This window comes from Notothenia rossii (genome assembly GCF_949606895.1).
Source record: "Notothenia rossii genome assembly, chromosome: 4".
In the NCBI taxonomy this organism is placed as follows: Eukaryota; Metazoa; Chordata; class Actinopteri; order Perciformes; family Nototheniidae; genus Notothenia; species Notothenia rossii.
The window spans coordinates 43489849-43507868 of NC_136902.1; the positions used below are offsets into that span (position 1 = coordinate 43489849).

Genomic DNA, 18020 nt, shown 5'->3' on the forward strand with positions numbered 1-18020 from the left:
TTTATTAACAGACCTATTTGTCTGTTTTCTGAAGAAATGCAAAATTGAAAAATGGAAACCCAATAAAGTTCATTACAAAATACTAGCACTGCGAGTTTCTACGACATTTTGACATAACAGGTTATATGCAATTTTGCGAAGGAGACAGCTGTATTTAACTAACATAACATTCATTCAACAGAACACACACCAACCTATATAATAGATACTAACTTGCAACCTCGAAATAAAAAATAAATAAATGTAGACCGACTATGTAATAGAGGGCAGTCAAACATGACTTGTGTTTTAATATGAACCCACGGATTGTATGATAGCAAAGAAAGAGCATTTTTAGCAGGAAGAATATATTTGGCATGACGACAACTATTTGGCTATGTGCACTGAGTAAAAGAAAGATGAATGGAAAATGTCATATAAGCATTTGAGACTGGCATTGCAATTGACAATTGTGATTTAAATGACATTTAAGCCTGTAATCAAATTTTGTTAAAAATTCTAAATGATCTATTCACAAATCAGCATGATGCGCAGTCTTTTATATCTTATGATTAATATTAATCACGTCCAAACAAGTTACTTTTTGCATTAAGTAATAACCTGTCCTGGTTCGACAGCAATGACATTACAACATTTCCAATTTGGAGAATCTTAAATTGCATGACTCAAGATTGACATACTGTACTTCACTGTCTCCTCTATGCTGCTCCTCCAGTCAGTGTGGAGGTCAGCTGATGCACAGGCAGCTATGTGTCTGACTATGATGCAGGAGAATGGTAAATCCATCCCATCATAGAGACATAGACATTGTTATTAGTTCACTGACACTCTGGCGATTATGTTTTTGGACACTTTAAGGGAAAGTTGAACTTCAACACAGAACAGGAACTTCCAACTACTGCTGCAATAAGGGAGGCTTTGCACCTGCAATGAAACAAAAAGCCTAGAGTACCTTCTTTTTGTAATCCACAAAGTATAACAGAAAGATGAACCTAACATTTTCATACCACTGTCAGGCCAAATAAACAGTGAACAAACTGTTGATAAAACAGGACTCTACTAGATGTGTGGATGATGTTAAGGCCCACAGCAGCACTCTGGGCTGGAACTATGACAAGAAGCTTTAAAGCTGGGCTCAACTTCCACAGCTTGCTGACTCAGCAATGCGGATAAAGCTAGTGACTCACCAGTATCTCAATGTATAGGATGAATTTGTCAACGGACCTAAAGGGTGTTCTCCAATAAAGTGGCCACTCAGTGTATTTTACCACTCTATAACATGTGAGTTGTCTGTCACAGGCACCCACCTGATGTCTTAAACCATGGATACCAAAATGAAATGAAATGATATTCAAACGTTGCTTGCCTTGCTGCATTTCAGAAAATTCTGAAGTAGTTTTTGTTCCACTACAAGCGCATGATCAGCACCTGCACTCAAAATTGTAGAAGCGTATGCTCCATTCCCGTTTCAAGCCTTAAGTATCCAGTTTGCTTTGGGAAGCATTGTGGATGGAGGAGGATACGCAGAAACATCTTCTTCCTCCATCAAGCCCAGCAATTGGGAGAGGAAGTAAAAGCACCTGCTTGTACTTCTTTTTCAGCATGTGATTGACAGATGTTTTAAATATTTTAAAGTTCAATGTTATATGAGTAAACATGTGGAGACGGCAGGTAGGTGTGGTTCGGGCTGACAATGAAACGTGCAAATCCCAAAATATGTCAAACACAGTGAATGACTACATTTTTCATTGAATATGATTCAGAACATTTAAATGTTCCACAAAGTTTAAATATCGGTGTTGACTAAACAATTAAAATGTCACATTAGGTCAGAATCACAGCCGCTGGTAACAAGTCACGTTGTTAATGAAATAATCTGAAAGACACAAGGATGTAGACAGTGAGACCAACTGGGAGCCAAGGCTCTTAAGGGTTTATCTTTTCACACACGGGAACTGTGTTAAGTCTTAAGGAAAGTAAAGGAAAATCTAAATGTAAGTCATACGTCTGTGCCTTTCTATAACAAACAGAACACTCTTCCCTTGGGGTTAATCCAACCAATCTGTTATGTACCGGAAATGGCTTGACAGCAGATCGACCAGTTTGACCCTAAGGTACAAATCCCACAGAGTAATTTACATCATGAACACGAGATTTTCCAACAGGTTGTCAAGAGTGTAATCAGGTAACAAATGCACTTCAATGAGCTAAGGTTCAAGAAACAAAGTTAGTTAAATTCAATGCACACATGTATGAGTATTCTCCTCAAATAAAATGAAAAGCTTAACATTCAAAATAATATCCACCTGTATGCACCTACTTCCGCTAACAAAGTTCTAAATCACCTCGCATGCTACGCTCAGGAGGGCCAAGTTGATATCCTAAGACCTAAGCTCTCAAGGAATTGAATGGGAAGCTAGAAGTCCTTTAGTTTATTTTCAGGCACCTCAAACGACACAAACACATCTCACGCAGTTCCCTGTGGGGGGTCCACAGATACAGAATATTTGCTAGCTCCACCCGGGCTAACTCCACTTGTCACCAAATTACGAAGTAGTTTGCGCCGACCAGCCTGGTAGTCTTCTTCATCAACATTGACCAATAGTTTTATAGCTTCGTGGCCAACAGCCTGTTTTAAGGAATCTGTGATGAAGACCCCTTTAAGGGCCTCCAGCAATGATCCGTTGATGTAGTCCCTCCAGAAGGCATCCAAATAGGTGAGCTCAGAGAACTTGATGTCACAGATGATGGAACCCAAGTCTCGGGATTTGAGGATAGTGTTTGCCTGGTTGAAACGCTCAAATTGGCGCTCCACTGCCTCTTGCTTGTTGGAGAAGATGTTGCCCTGAAGTGCAGACTCATGCTGGCAATATTCAGCACGAACCCGGAGGCGGATATCTGAAGGAGGAGAGCACAACGTAAAGTCAATAAGATCATCAAACAAATCTCCTAGTGATACTCTACAAGGCTTTATGTGGACAATGCTAATTTGCCACAATTATTAAACATTAAACATGAGCAATCTCTCCAAACATCTGGCCAAAAGGCATCATATTTAGACGGAGAAATGCACAGTTTTTGTTTAACTTTACTCGTAGCTCTGTCACCCCAATTACGTGTAAAGTGGGAGAAGTACTCAGATCTTGTACTTGAGTAAAAGTAGAAGTACCAGAGTGTGGTTCTACTATGACTACGTTTACTTTTTGAAAGTAAAAGTAGTCATTGTGCAGATTGGTCCATTTCAGAATAACATATATGATATGTTTTATAATGATTGATCATTAAAGTGTTCTCAAAGCTGGTAAAGGTGCAGCTAGTTTGAATGACTTTGTATACTGCAGGGTAGCTTGTGAATTTACTCCGGGTGGAACTAAAGTCTGATTTAACACTTGATTATATTTCACATCATTCATCCACATCTGTAAAGTAACTGAAGATATTACGTACATGTAGTGGGGTAAAAGTACCATATTGGGGGAGTTGTGGTGGTCGATGTCTTTTAGACTCGGTTCAGATTTTTACACCACACCGGTTTAAACCATGGTCCCCCATTTCACTCTCTGTCACTGGGAAACAGAGCTTCCTGGTGATCGCTCTCCTCACAGGTTAACTAGTGACCTGGCAACATGGATGGAGGTGAAGCGACTACAGGTTGCGTCTGCTGGATTAATATTGTCTACTTATTTGTCGGATAAACCATCACTTCCTCAAATTCAATAGTCGCAAACACCCAGACGGGCTACTAGTTGATCACCAACTCCAACTTCCAGTGATTGATTTGAATGGTGCTTACACAAAATATTAGAGTGTGCATCTTTTTGTTGGACGGGCATTGTATATTTGAGGTCTCGCGTGTAGATACAAGGCTCACTGCTGCTGTTTTCCTCCGATTATGAAAAAAGGAACACACGTTCCAGGTTTTGCAATGATGCCGGCATGGTGTCGATATGAAGGCCATCTGCAGAGTTTGCATGCTACGTTGTGGGGCTCGTCCTTTAAATGCTCAGAAAGATCCCCCACATTGGATTTCCTGCCTGACAAAATTGCCTTAATGACCAGGCACAGCTCTGTATGAAGTCTGAGGGGTTTTCCGGCTGACGTTTTTTTTCTTTCTTCGACTAATAGACTGATGAAAAATGTGTCGACGAACACTTCTTTTGCCGACTAACGTTCAGTCGACTAATTGGGGGCAGCCCTAACTTTAATATGCACACACAGGTTACTCAGAGTAGCCAGGTCACACTGTTAATCATATAATGCGTTTACATGCACTGTAGTAACATGGTCTACTTCATGTACTTCTAAGTTACACTCGGACTGGTTGTAATTATTATAAATTACAAGGATGCATCGCTGCATTACAATCCCTCCAGGAAATATCAAATGTCTCTAATCCCTAAGCACGACTCCTGTAACCCGGTTCGTTTAAAAAGAAAACATATATATATATATAATATATAGTATACTGAAAATAACAATTGTTACCTACTTATTTAAGGCATGTAAAAGGGTTGGTAACTGTTGCTTTAAAGTAAGCAATGTCACTAGACGGGTCTTATTTTGATGTATTTGTCAACATATTCATGAGGCTTTCTCTGTGTTGTGTTTCCCTTTACCACATGTTTGCTTCTCTCTGCAGTCAGCTGAAGAATGAATTCTCCTCCGTTTGCGGTTTGGTGCAGGAGGAACTGGCTTTGTTTGGGGGAGGCCAACGTGGGGTCCTGACGGGGAACAGCAAATGACTGGTTGTGGACCTAGAAAACCATATATCAGTTACTTGGACGGACAGACAGACGCGGAGGCAGGCGCCACACACACACACACACACACACACACACACACACACACACACACACACACACACACACACACACACACACACACACACACACACACACACACACACACACACACACACACACACACACACACACACACACACACACACACACACACACACACACACACACACACACACACACACACACACACACACACACACACACACCTGTTCTTCTGTGAGGCGCAGTGTCCTTGCCCTGCACCACTCCTCTGGGTGAAATGTAGCGCACTGATGTCTCTTCCAGGTACTTGTCCACAGGGTCCGGGCACACTGATGAAAGCAGATGATTTTAAACTGCAGGCCTTATCATCACACAGAAAGCAGACATTTTGGCCCAAAAACTACATTTTGGTGTTCACTTCAGACAAGTACAAACCAACATGTTTATTAAGTTATTTATAGTCAAAAGTTATGCACAAGACAGTAAGATTATTCAACTTTTTGAAACCAATAACAATAAGGTGCCATATCCTCTATAATTACTACTTGTGCTTTTTTCTGATCGCTTTCCAGCATCTACACTGCAAGCCTTGGCAAAGCAGAATCGCAGGACCTCACATGTCACTGTGGACAAGTATGAAAAACCCTCACAATATATGTGGCCTACAGACAACAAACATGAACACGGAATACAGTTCACTAAGGTAACTTAGGCAAAGGCTAAATACAAGCAACAAATACTTGAGCACACTTTAAAAAGGAAAGGAGAAATGTACAATTGTTTCTCCCAATCCTGTATTTTGGAGTTTAAAATACACCCTTCATTTCCACTGATATGTATTTGAAGTCTTGTATGATCATAGTATTTACATTGCATTACTCACCAGACTGCCGTTTCCGGAGTGTGACGTACGGCAATAGGTCATGGCGTGTGATGATCCTTAGAAGCTGTAGAACATGTCGAAAGTTGGTTTCATCACAGCGACCCTGGCGTTCAAGGGCCAGCAGGAAATCCTTTCCACTCCTGATGCCGCCTCGCTCATACTCATCAATCACGTCAACAAAAAGGAATGACAGTACCCTTACATCGCGATGGGTAAGCTGTGCTCCAACGATGTCAAACATGCGGTGGAGTGAGTAGAGCCCATGGGAGTTGTCCACAGCTTCCTCAGGCCATGGCTCCAAGCTTCCATCTCTTCTGGAGAAGCTGGACTTGGTGCAGGAGGCCGAAACGTTTCTACTGGCTCCCTCCCCGCTGGCTGCTGCAACACCAGAGCAGCCCGCCCTGCCGCACAGAGCTCTGTGATCCAGAGGCCTGGCAGTGGCACTGCTCTGACTTGAGTCCAGCGGATTGCCCTGAATGTGATGCCGGGCCTGCTGAGCAGAGGAGTTGTGAGCAAGCTGGGGAGGAATGGCAGCACTGGGAACCTGTTGCTGCTGTGATGTCATCCCAGGGCCCAACGATGATAAGGGATGTTGGAATCCCAACAGCCCCTGCTGTCTTTGAATGCTCCAGTTGACGAGCTGTACAGAGGGGGGGGGGGGTCGTATAGAATTTTACAAATACTTCAGAGAACTGTTACCATGAGTGGACGTCATCATTTATCAATAACAGTATACAGCTGCAAAACATACCAGGTTTCCCAAGGCTCTATTAGGTGCATTCAGCATTTATGATTATTCTTTCATGAAATAAAGATTCAGATAAATGGAACACAATCTCAAAAATAATGCAGAGATGGGCAACTTGTTCATGAAGGACACAATTGTTGAGTCCAGGTTTGGTAACAGGGTCCTGGTATTCCGCAGCAGGGTTTCCTTGCAAACTTAACTATACACTGACACTTTACTGGGCTGGAAAAACCAAAGAAATCTAAATCTAGGTTCTAACAATACTCATTCCTCTGGGGTTATTTTCTAAATGAAAGACTTAAAGGGCCCATGTCATGCTTTTTCGGTTATTACCCGTGTGTTATGAAGGTTTTTCTGCACGTAAACGGTCTGCAGAGTCAACAACCCTCAAAGTACACCCTGTAGCGAGTAAAACTCTAACACAGAAAATACCTGCCGATGCTGCCCCAGAAAGCCTCGTTGGAGATTTCTCTTTTTCCATTGCTTGCTTCCTGGGTTCTGTGACGTGTGAACACCCAAATCAACAACAAATGACCGGATTGGCCCAAATGGACCAATCCGCGGAGCACCTCACACACCAGAGGCCTGTACTACGAAGCTGGTTCAACCTAACCTGGATATGTTTGAGTTAGCCGGTTGGCCTAATCCAAAACATACGCGCTCTCGCTAAACGGTACTACGACACGGGGTAACAAGTGGATCGCTCAAGCCAGCCGTGCCTTATCTAGTTATGTGCGCGTTCACATGAAAGGGGTGGTATTTGGAGCAATACCAATCACAAACATGGAGAAGCGTACTGACAGCGCAGCGTCATACTTCCTGAATGAAAAGTCAACTATATAATTAGACAGATATGAAAACTTTAAACTTTAAACATCCATGACTTAAACACTTTATCCAGGATAAAAGCCACATACATGCACCTGCAAGGTGAATACAGCCGGTAAAAACAGGTTTATGATATCACTGCCCCGTCTAAGACACGAGTGGATCTGACTTTAATAATATTTCACTCGAGTGTTTCGTCAACTTAATGTGTTGCTTAAAATAATACTTCTGCATACAGTATGTGAAACTGTGAGTGTTGCACGGCCAGATACGGCTCAGCTGACTCAGATAAGGAAAAATATGATACATTATGATGTGATATGCCGTGGACTGTACTTAATGTTACTCTGATCCGGTTACTTATGTTGTGGCAGATATTTAAGTAAGCTTTCTTAACGCTAATGTTATAATAGTCAGATTGCTCTGAAGATGGGAGGTGATATTCTATTAATGTTCACGTTCACACAGTTGGTGATTTTTGCCGGCCGTCTTTCCTGCAACGGCAGCTTTTCTTTATTTCCTTTCTCCTGTAATATTACTTGATCGCTTTAAACTCCGCACACTGAGCTCTGATTGGTCAGCAGGCAGTGCTTTCACTGAGTTGAGCTCTTAGCCTGCAACCTAACCTGCTCCGGGGCACATTAGCCGCACAGCATAAGTTACCATGGAGATCTAGCCTGCTAAAAAGAGAACCAGCTTCGTAGGACCGGAAACCCCGAGTTTTCTCTGAAGTTAGCCGGCTAAGCGAAAATCCTGCTTCGTAGTATACCCCCCAGGATCCCTTGGCTAACTAGCAGGGAGTCCCCATTGACTTGCATAGAGCTCCCTGAACGCTGGTAATAGACGAGTTGGGATCGTGGAGAAATGCTCTCCGCAGACCCATTCTCACAGCGTTATAAACCTTTTTCTTACTCAATATCAAGCCACACTTATTGTTTTTACTTCGGCTGTGAGTGTTTGTGTGTGCTCAGGATGAGTTTTGCTTGTTCTCCTGTATCGCCGACCCGGAAACCTGTCCGCTCCTCGCAGCAATGAGCCTCGCAATGTCCCGACCAATCAGAGCACACTGGGCTCACAGGGAGGGGGGGGGGGCAGGAGCTCCAACAAGCCATTTAGGACAGAGAGTGAATACCTGGTGAATACACATACTATACAGAGATGCTGTATGAGAAACCAATGTGATTTTGGAAAATTGCACAATTTAAATCTATTCTAGTAGACCTCAACAATGGAAATATGATCAGTAGAAATGGCCATGACATGGGACCTTTAATTGTTTAATTCATCTCTTTTAAGCCTAAAAGTGTTTCTATCCGTGATATTTTTTTTGAAGGTAAGAACAACATCCGTTGCAGAGACCTGGTGCAGCCTAGCTCACTATGCCATGGTGTGTAGGTAAACTCAAAAGAGCCATCATTTAATTATTGTTGTTATTATTATTATGAATTTACTTGTTTTGTATGTACTATTCATAATAGTCAAAACGTCTTCAGGGAGAAGGGCTGTCACGTCCCTGTCATATAAACTGCACTTCTCTTTTTGACTTTATGACCGTTTGGTTGAGGGGACACTGAAGGAACAATTAACACAAACACAAGTAAAATGAATGATAATGGCTGTTTTGACTAAAATGTTCAGCTAAAGCAAATTTAGCGAGTTAAACGTTTAGTCGTGTTCAACGCTTCTGCCAATGAAAAAACTCCTTATATTATTGATATTGTTAGACCAAACAACACACTTGTCAGCAGGACAAATAACAAGCTAGAAACGAGCTGCGCGCAGAGCGGAAGTTAGCAATCAAGCTAACGATATACATATTTTAATGGTTAACAAATGAAAGACGTCAACTACGTGTGGTCACTAAAAAAAAAACACGGGGAACTGCTGCTGATCCGTGTTATGCTTTTGCGACTAACGGTAATTAACTCAAGACTTTAGCCCCTGAGTGTGGCTCTGGGTCTGTTTTGACTGCTCATGGCTAGCCTTAGTTTACGTTGGCCGCCAGCGTGCAACACTGCAAAGGCTAACTTGTGTAAAAGCTGTGAGTAAAGTTAAGTTAAAACAGAAAACAAAAACATTATCCAACGACAAATGTCCATTACCTCCTGTTTTGTGGATACTGTTAACGAGCCCGACAATCTCACAGTTCATTAGGTAGCGAAGGCGAAGTTAGCATCCCAGTGTTCATAGCAGAGCTTCAGAACACGGTTCCGTTTCACCGTTTTGATAAACTACACGATAAATGCTCGATATATGTGTCCAGTCTGTTTGTGGGGGCTTATTATAGGCCGGACATAAAAGTTTGTTGTTTTTGGTTTTCAGACCGATATAGTGGAAAAACAAGCAGACTTGTTCTTCAGCTAAAATGAAAGAACTTCCAGTTCACAGCGCCCTTCTTCTTCTTTTGTTTTTATGGCGGCGACAAAACGGGATTTCCGCCACCTACTGTACCGGAGTGTGTACAGTCAAGACTGAAAAAAAAATTCTCTAGAAGTTAAACATGTATTGTTCAAATATTTAACATTTAAAGCCGTTTCAATCTGAAGCTATTTTTCCCCAATCTCTAGCAATCATTTTTAGTAGAGGAGCACCCCTAAAAAGGGCTTTAGTTTTCGAGATACCCCTACCTGAGGTAGAACAAAGCACAACCATGTTTTGAAGGGGGGCCTTTTCCCATGTATCTGGAAATAATGATCAAAATGTAACCACATTTGTATTAGATGTTCAAAGAGAGGTAGGCCTATAGCATTCAATAAAGAAACTGATATCAATACCTCTTACCATCTTTGTAATATTAACACTTAATGAATCATAGGTGGAAATGCAAAAGGTATGTTTATATTTTTCTGTTATTTTTTAACTAAAGAGCCCAATCACAGAAAAATGTAATTTTATATTTACCTGAGACTGCTATGTACTCATACAAATAGTTATCTTTGACTATTCACTTCAGCCTCTGCTGTCACCAGCCTCTAACAGCTAACTTGCAGCCGTCAAAATGGGGACCTATGGATGTACCTGTGTGAAGGGAAGGACACAAAGCATAGATTAAGAGATCCAGAAATATTATATAACTACATTTATTATCAGGGATGCAAACACACGTATGGTGAAAAAAGAGAGAACTATTCGAAGCAGAAAAAAAACAGCGTAATATACCATCTGACAGGCCTGTGCTATAATGCTTCAATTAACTGACTATTCTTTATAATATACTCAGATCAATAGGAGACAGAGATGTTAAGTTATAAATCAAGGGTTTTTATTATTATTTACAGCAGGGGTGGGGAACCTTTTTCCTTTCAATTTTTACAACATCCTCCGAGGGCCGTACAAATGATTGAACTGCTTAAAAAAACTAAAATCACAGCCCATTAATTTGGCCTTTCTTTCATGCTGTGCAAAGAAAAAGCAACCTCTTAATCCAGATATTTTCCCATGACTCGCGCATGCACGCACGCACGTGCATGGTTGTGGCAGAAAGATATGGACAGAAGATGTGTGCGAATGTATTAAGTATCCTATCCATGTGAACATGATTTAAGTGGGGGGGACTTTACCTCCTCTAGTGGGGTCCGGAGGCATGCTCCCCCAGGAAGATTTTTTTTTAAATATTGAAGTTAAAAGCATCAATCTGGTGCACTTTGAGAGCAACCTGAAGAGATCTATGGATACATCTCTCAACACCCATATGAAGCAGAACTGTAAGCAGATTCTTCTTTTTGGATATTTTACAAATCACTCCCCTTTTAAACTCTATTCTTGTTATTTTTAACAACTCTTTTGTTACTGTCATATTGTATTTTATACCTGTTTTTCATTTAGACTCTAATGTCTCATTAATAATTATAATGATCATATCAAGGTGTGCCTTAACCTCACTGAGCTGAGGTTATTTGAGCCTCTCAGGAGAGAGCTCTCTTCCACCTGGTTGTAGAAAAGCTCTTTAAATTCGTTAGCATAGCTAGCTAACCAGATGTTAATAGCAACAGATCGCCACTGTGCTTACAACTAAAGACAGCCACGCAAACACTGCGGTGTGTACGGCTCCTTATGGGTACTGCAATATTTGAAGAGCTGGAGCGGCGTTCCGGTGCTCTCCGTCATCACTCTAGTCTACACTCCTTTCCGACGAGACATATACCACGTGAAGACACGTTACGCTCGTGTTGTGTTCTAGGAACCTGCCCTTGGCCAGGACAAACAGGCACTCGCTTTTTTAATTATTTTGCTGTCTAGATTTCTTCTTCTTTTTTGAAGTGAAAAGTTGTCCGTTTGTCGGACTGACGGACGGGCGGACGGACCGACGGACCCCACCCCCAAAACGAAAAATCTTCGGTTCTCCGCGAATTACACAAGTCACCCAAATCAGCGTTAAAAAAGCGGGAGGCGCCGAAAAGCGACTAATTTGCATCACTGATTATATATAAGAATGATATTTATTATTTTCGTTATTATGATTATTTCAAACTTTTTCATTCTTAACACATTGTTTGTTTGTATTTTAAATAATCTCTAAATAACACAGTAGATACTGTGATTCCATGGGCTAACAGGTTTCTATGCAACCTTTTAACATGATTTAATTGAAAATGTTCAATTATTAGATTGGATAAATCAAAGATTAATCATAAACTAATGATACATGATATAGAGTATTTATAATGTATACACAGGGGTCCTTTGTATTTGTATGTGTGTTATAAAGCCTTTCGTTGTTGTTGTTGTTGTTGTTGTTGTTGTTGTGGATTCAAATCAGTGATATGAAGATGACATCCAGCCTTCTATTCATTATTCAATTGTTCTTTAAATATACCTAGTTTTTCTATAGGATCATGACACATCAGTACTCAAACAGCCCCCCACTCTGCTCCCCTGGCCTGATTTGGCCTTACGGCTGGTGTGATTCACTCATTGGTCGATGATACTTTTCAGGGAGACATCAGGAATAAAACCGCCTTTGATCAGTTCACCCAGCTTCAGCTTTTGTTTCTATTCATTTTTAGCTTTACCCCCCCAGGCGTTAACACTTTCCTGCACAGCTCAAACCAACATGTAGCATGGCCTGATGCTGAAGAGAGCTGACTCAACATATGTGATGTGTGACGACTAGGCACATAGGTCTAAGTTATGTGCGAAGCATAGAGACATGGTACACATTATTGTTCCTGTACACACCAAGATGTAAGAAACAATGCCTCATTTCCATCTGTAGACTAGTGAGGAACAACATGGAGCCTGCAGCAGATCAGTCTGATATACTGAAGGAGGACTTTTGACAATAAAAGTCATGCATTCAAAATTGAAATCCAAAAAATAAGAATTAAACACAGAATGGACATACAAATAAACAAATGAATCGTCCTCAATGTGAAACCAAAAGTTAACATGTTGTCTACATCATGTTATTCTCCTATACGCAACTAATTTACATCAAAAACATGTTTGAACCCAAAATGTGATCTTTCCTTAAACCTAACCAGTTAATGTTATTGCATAAACCCAGTAACATCTTGTTTCTATAAATATTAGCAGGACATTTGGACCTTGTGCAGAACATCCTCTAGATCAGGGGTGTCAAACTTATTATGGTTGCACTCAAAGGGTTGGTTGCAACTTTAAGACTAAATATATATAAATGCATAATATAAATAAAATAATGTATTATATTACATTGTTGGCTCTGCATTGTATTATTATCGGATAGGGCAATAACTTCATAAATAATTATGTCTGAAAGCAGAAGTATAGGGCAAATAATTGAAAGCAAATATTCAACAATTACAGTAGCAATTGTGTTGTATATTGTATTCTGTGTAAGCTCTTGCGGGACACATAAAATGAGGTTGCGGGCTGGATTTGGCAAACGGGCCTTGAGTTTGACACTCCTGCTCTAGAAGCTCCATAGAATATATTGAATAGTGATATTCTTAAAACTATCGCCGTCCTTATTAATGACAAATCAGGGTGGCCGTGGCCCCCCCACTCTCCACCCCACCACACACAACGCCGCTTTTGAGCGTCCGTCGCACATACTCCATGGTTGGAACTGGCAGAGACAGGAGAGGCTTCTCAATTCTTAAATTTCCCCTCCTCGACTCCTCGGTCCTCCGGCAGTGACCCGGAAATGAATTTCAGCGCGCCATGTTGAAGGACATCTCCTTTCTCTAAATGCACATCGAGAACCGAGCATCGAGCATCGAGGAGGCTCACTGGACGAGCTATGATCGAGGATACACTGATGCATCCTCCACGGCTCCTCCAAGGATGCATTTCCGGGAACGGTGGAGGCTTGACGCACGGCCGGACTTATCTCAGCCAATGACAGCTCTGCATGCATCCCCTGGATATTATTTTAGTAACTGCTTTCATCGCGAGGCGATGTTTGCCGTGAGAATAGCTGTGAGGTCCGTGCAGAAAGCAGAGCAGTGTGTAAAATATATATTTCTCAGTATAACAGGCCTACATTACTCTATGTATTTGTATGCTTTAGTTTAGTAGATCTACAAACAAAGAGTCGATATTTTTCTAAGACCATTTAGTGCTTCACATAATAAAATACACAACGGCTGTAGCCTGATTATGCTTTAGGAGCTGTAGGTGTGTGTGTTTTGTACAGATGCAGCGGACAGACGGGTCTCAGTTGGTTTGGTGTCCTATGCTTACTTTTAATACTTGTAAATACAACTTTTGGCCCGTAATTTCAATTCCCCATTTCAGCGACCAGAGAGAGGGGGGGATATATCCAGTCTCTGATTTTGTTACGTTATTATGAGAGTGCTCTCATACTTTAAATTGTATATATTTATATAAATATATTTGTGTGTGTCCGCATCTGTAGCCTGTTATTGTCTCATTATACCGCACTCTCAATGAATTAAAAGTAAATATATATAAGTCGTCGTGAACACATCTGTCCATCAGACAGAGTGCTGTGCCTCCTGTCATCATTAATGGGCGCTCTTTAAAATGACCGCTTAGAGGAGAGGAGTTCTCATTTCTCTAACCGCCTGCTGCTTACACTCCTCTCTCCTCGGTTCCCCTCCTCCTCCGCTCGCATCTCCTGTGGGCGGGACTAACGGCCCGTCTACACTACAGGCATCGAAAAATGCTTTCAACGCTTCGCCCATTCACTTGAATGGGGTGACGTAGAAGATTTTTAATCTTCGCCGAACTGCATTGTGGGGAGCATGGCATGGCTTTGCAAGCATCACGAGCATCTATCGGCATTAAAAGTTGAACAATGTTCAACAATGTTCAACTTTTGAGGCTCGATGCTTGGCATCAGCCAATCAAATCCCGTTTATGCAAATCCAGCCAGTGCAAGCGCTAGCCAATCAAACCGCGAGCAAGCTGGGAGAGACAGACCGCAGTTCATTTCCTCATATTCCAAACGAGATATTACGGTAGCAAGTCACCCGGTTCTTTACAACCAGAACAATTTACCGGGATACAAACCGGAGAAACCAGGCATGGAGGGAGGTGGCAGAGACAGTGGGTGAAACTGATCATTTTTTCGCCTGTTTGGAGAGTTTATATCCAGTTTACTTTGTTTTAACATTGCTATTGCTTTGTATGTCGGGGGCAGGAGATTCATGTGATTGGTTGTTGGTCGCGTTGCTCTCAAAAAATCGCCAAGCTTCAGACACGCCCAGCTTCAAGATTTTTTGATGCCTGTAGTGTAGACGGGCCGTAAGTCTCGAGGATAGGAGTCGAGGAGGGGAGTCGAGGAAGGGAAATTTAAGAATTGAGAAGCCTCTAGGGTCAGAACCAAGCCCCCAGGAAGTGCGCCGGACTCTGAGGAAAATATTTGTTGTGGCCAAACGGAGGTACTACACTTCCGTTAGGTTGCTGGGCCCAAAAACACTTTTTCCCATTGACTAACATTGGGAAAGAGTGGTCTGTAAATTGTTGGATAATTTTTTTGAAACTAAATAAACTACCCAGTATGAACGTTTGTACAGCCCTTATTAAAAACATTGAGTCCTCAAGTTGTAAAATGTGCTAATAACGTTATTCTGAGAGTTATTTTCCGTGCCGCCCGGCACGTTCATGTTACTTGTTCAGTACTACATGCGTTTTACCTTTACCCATGGATGCACAATAAGAACGGACCCATATCGCCTTACCGTTCGGGTGTTCAGAGCAGAGCTCCCTGTCGGAGCGGAGCGTGATGTGAACAGAACCATTTTTCTGTCGCAATATTATTTAAGGAATCGTTGAGCTAGCTAACTAGCACATATTGTCACTATCTGCTAACGTTAGCTTTAGCCTTCGTTTTCTAATAGTAGAAGTACTCAGATATTGTACTTGAGTAAAAGCCGAAGTACTCAGATATTGTACTTGAGTAAAACAGAAGTACTCAGATATTGTACTTGAGCAGGGGCGCCGCCAGGGATTTTGGGCCCCATGAAAAGATATCACATTGGGCCCCACCACCAGGCACAGGCCACGCCAACCAAGCACAATTGCTGTAACCATACCTCCAGAACCCAACCCACTCATTTATGCTTTAAATAACTCTACTTGTACAGGCTTGCCCCTATCTTGTAGTCAAATACTAACCGCACAATACTTACTGACACTGAGCGGTGAACATATAACACTGTGCAGACGTGCAACATTCTGCTGCAGTAGAATTCACTATTTGATATAAGACTAACATTCCTGACAATAGATCTCAATAGTCATCTTTTATGGTGTACATGCCTTTTTAATAACATTTTTCGATGGAACATTCATAAATCTAAATAAATATAACTTAAATATACATGACCTCTTAAATTAAAATAAAGTGAACATTAACACCAATATTATCATTTATAAAATGCTATAACAAAAGAAATAACATAAGCAGCAGATTTTTTCAATTAAAATATTCATACCAACTACAAAATAAGCGGGTATTAAAGTGTAAATGGACAACAAAACGGAAATGGAAAGGCCTGATGGTGGTGCTAAATTAGAGCCTATTACCTGTTCTCAGTCTTTTTCTCATCATGCGTCTTCTGTGTGATCCAATATCGCTACCATAGCCTTGCCCTTCAACAGTTATTGCGAGCCCTTGCTCAGCCTTCACCAAGAGCCCAGCGCCTAGCCTTCTTACAGGCAAAGTCACTGATAAAGTCAGGGCCGGCCCTGACCAATTTGCCGCCCTAGGCAAGATTTTAGCTAGCGCCCCCCCCAAAATGCAGACACTCACTATGATTCGCGTATTCGATATGGACACAAGATGTGTGCAAATGTATTTAGTATCCTATCCATTTGAGCATGATTTAAGTGGGGGGTGGACCTCACCTCCTCTAGGGGGGTCTGGGGGCATGCTCCCTCGGGAAGATTTCTTTTTTTAAATATTGAAGTTAAAAGCATCAATCTGCTGCACTTTGAGAGCAACATTAAAGAGCAACTTGCAGGTTTTTTTTCTTACTATATTTATGCTTAACCTTGCCTGAAAATTAAAATTAAAAATGTTAATGCAGGATTTGATATGTTTTCCAAGACATAAGGGCAGGAATTCAGAGGAAAAGGAGCCGTTTTGAGCTCTGCTACTGAAAACGGCTTTTTTTTAACGTCATACGTCAAACGCGTCATATTACGTCACATGGGGGAGTTAACTTTCTCGGACTCGTTCTCTGCCCAATCCACGGTAGTAGTTTGTAGTTGGTTTGAGCGGTTGTGATTTAGTGAGCTGGTATTTTTTCGGTAATTTTACATTGCATTTCACCATTTGTAATCATGGTGAGCTTGTGTTTGTGCAGGTTGCACAAACTCAAGCCTGTCAGGGCATCGAGTCCATAGTTTATGGGCGCTGTAGGCAATATAGGCGTAGTTCTGTTAGTATAAGATAATAAGATGTACTTTGTTGATCCAAAATCGGGAAATTGTGTTATTATGAAACATAAAAAAAAGAAATATATATTTATTTATTTTTTTGGCGCCCCCCATTGATTGATGCGCCCTTAGTATTCGCCTATAGAGAACCGCAGTGACGCGTGATAAAACCCGGAAGTAAACTTCTTCCGGCTCCTTCGTAAAAAAACAATGCAATTTCTCCATAGGATTTTGGAAAATAGCTCGAAATAAGGTCTGTGGTTGAAACACATTTAAGAGAGGGATCACGTTTTGTTCAGCCGGATAATCTCCACATGTCAACCATACTTTTATAATTTTTGAATCATAAATCTAGTCGCCAGAAGCAAAATGCTAACGTTATGCTATAGACGAACTACAAGCCAGTACAGCAGCAGGGTCGCACGACTTCAACGTCACGCCAACTTAAGATCGTTTCAACTGACTTGCACTGAAACTGCACTTTGAACACTTTAAATATATTAACATTTTAAACTGTATACCCCGGTTATCTAGGCCCTTTTTGTTTTGTTTAACGTATACCACGTTTATCTAGGCCCTTTTTGTTTTATTTAATGTATACCACGTTAATCTAGGCCCTTTTTCTTTTGTTTTATGTATACATGTCACACTGTGGGAAACGATATTTCGATATTTCTGGATGTATAACACATGTAGAATTTTTGACAATAAAGCTGACTTTGACTTTCGCGCACTTGCATATTTTAACAAAGCTTTTCATTTTAGCCACACTGAATTTAACTAGAAGTCATGGCTGTGTCAATTACCAGTCTGATATCGTTTTCCAAAGATGACAAGAAGAGTGTAGATAGGAGAGAACCACTACAAGTCAGGACACGTAAAACAGTGCAGCCTAGATAAAGGTGTGCTTACCGGTGTTGTCAGAGCTAGCATGAGGGACAAGGTT

General features: G+C 41.3%; 1 protein-coding gene across 2 annotated transcripts; it reads right to left on the minus strand.

Annotated features, from left to right (window-relative positions):
• Positions 1 to 260: 260 nt before the first annotated feature.
• Positions 261 to 9656, minus strand: dedd (death effector domain containing). Of its 2 annotated transcripts, none has more exons than XM_079675438.1 (5): positions 9346 to 9656; positions 5668 to 6307; positions 5009 to 5113; positions 4617 to 4754; positions 261 to 2898 (listed from the first exon to the last, which is right to left on the minus strand). In XM_079675438.1, exons 2-5 carry the CDS (start codon positions 6230 to 6232, stop codon positions 2468 to 2470), a joined length of 1239 nt encoding a protein of 412 aa, XP_079531564.1. In that variant the 5' UTR covers positions 6233 to 6307; positions 9346 to 9656; the 3' UTR covers positions 261 to 2467. The 2 variants fall into 2 exon arrangements, with proteins under 2 accessions (XP_079531564.1, XP_079531563.1); XM_079675437.1 differs by lacking the exon at positions 9346 to 9656 and adding an exon at positions 6419 to 8216.
• Positions 9657 to 18020: the final 8364 nt, after the last annotated feature.

What these genes read in the sequence shown, in the direction of transcription:
- dedd (XM_079675437.1), bottom strand. Translation starts at nt 6,454, where the DNA reads ATGCTGAATGCACCTAATAGAGCCTTGGGAAACCTG. An exon ending in ATAGAGCCTTGGGAAACCTG is followed by an intron (nt 6,308 to 6,418) that starts GTATGTTTTGCA and finishes CCCTCTGTACAG; the next exon opens with CTCGTCAACTGGAGCATTCA. An exon ending in TGCGCCTCACAGAAGAACAG is followed by an intron (nt 4,755 to 5,008) that starts GTGTGTGTGTGT and finishes ATGGTTTTCTAG; the next exon opens with GTCCACAACCAGTCATTTGC.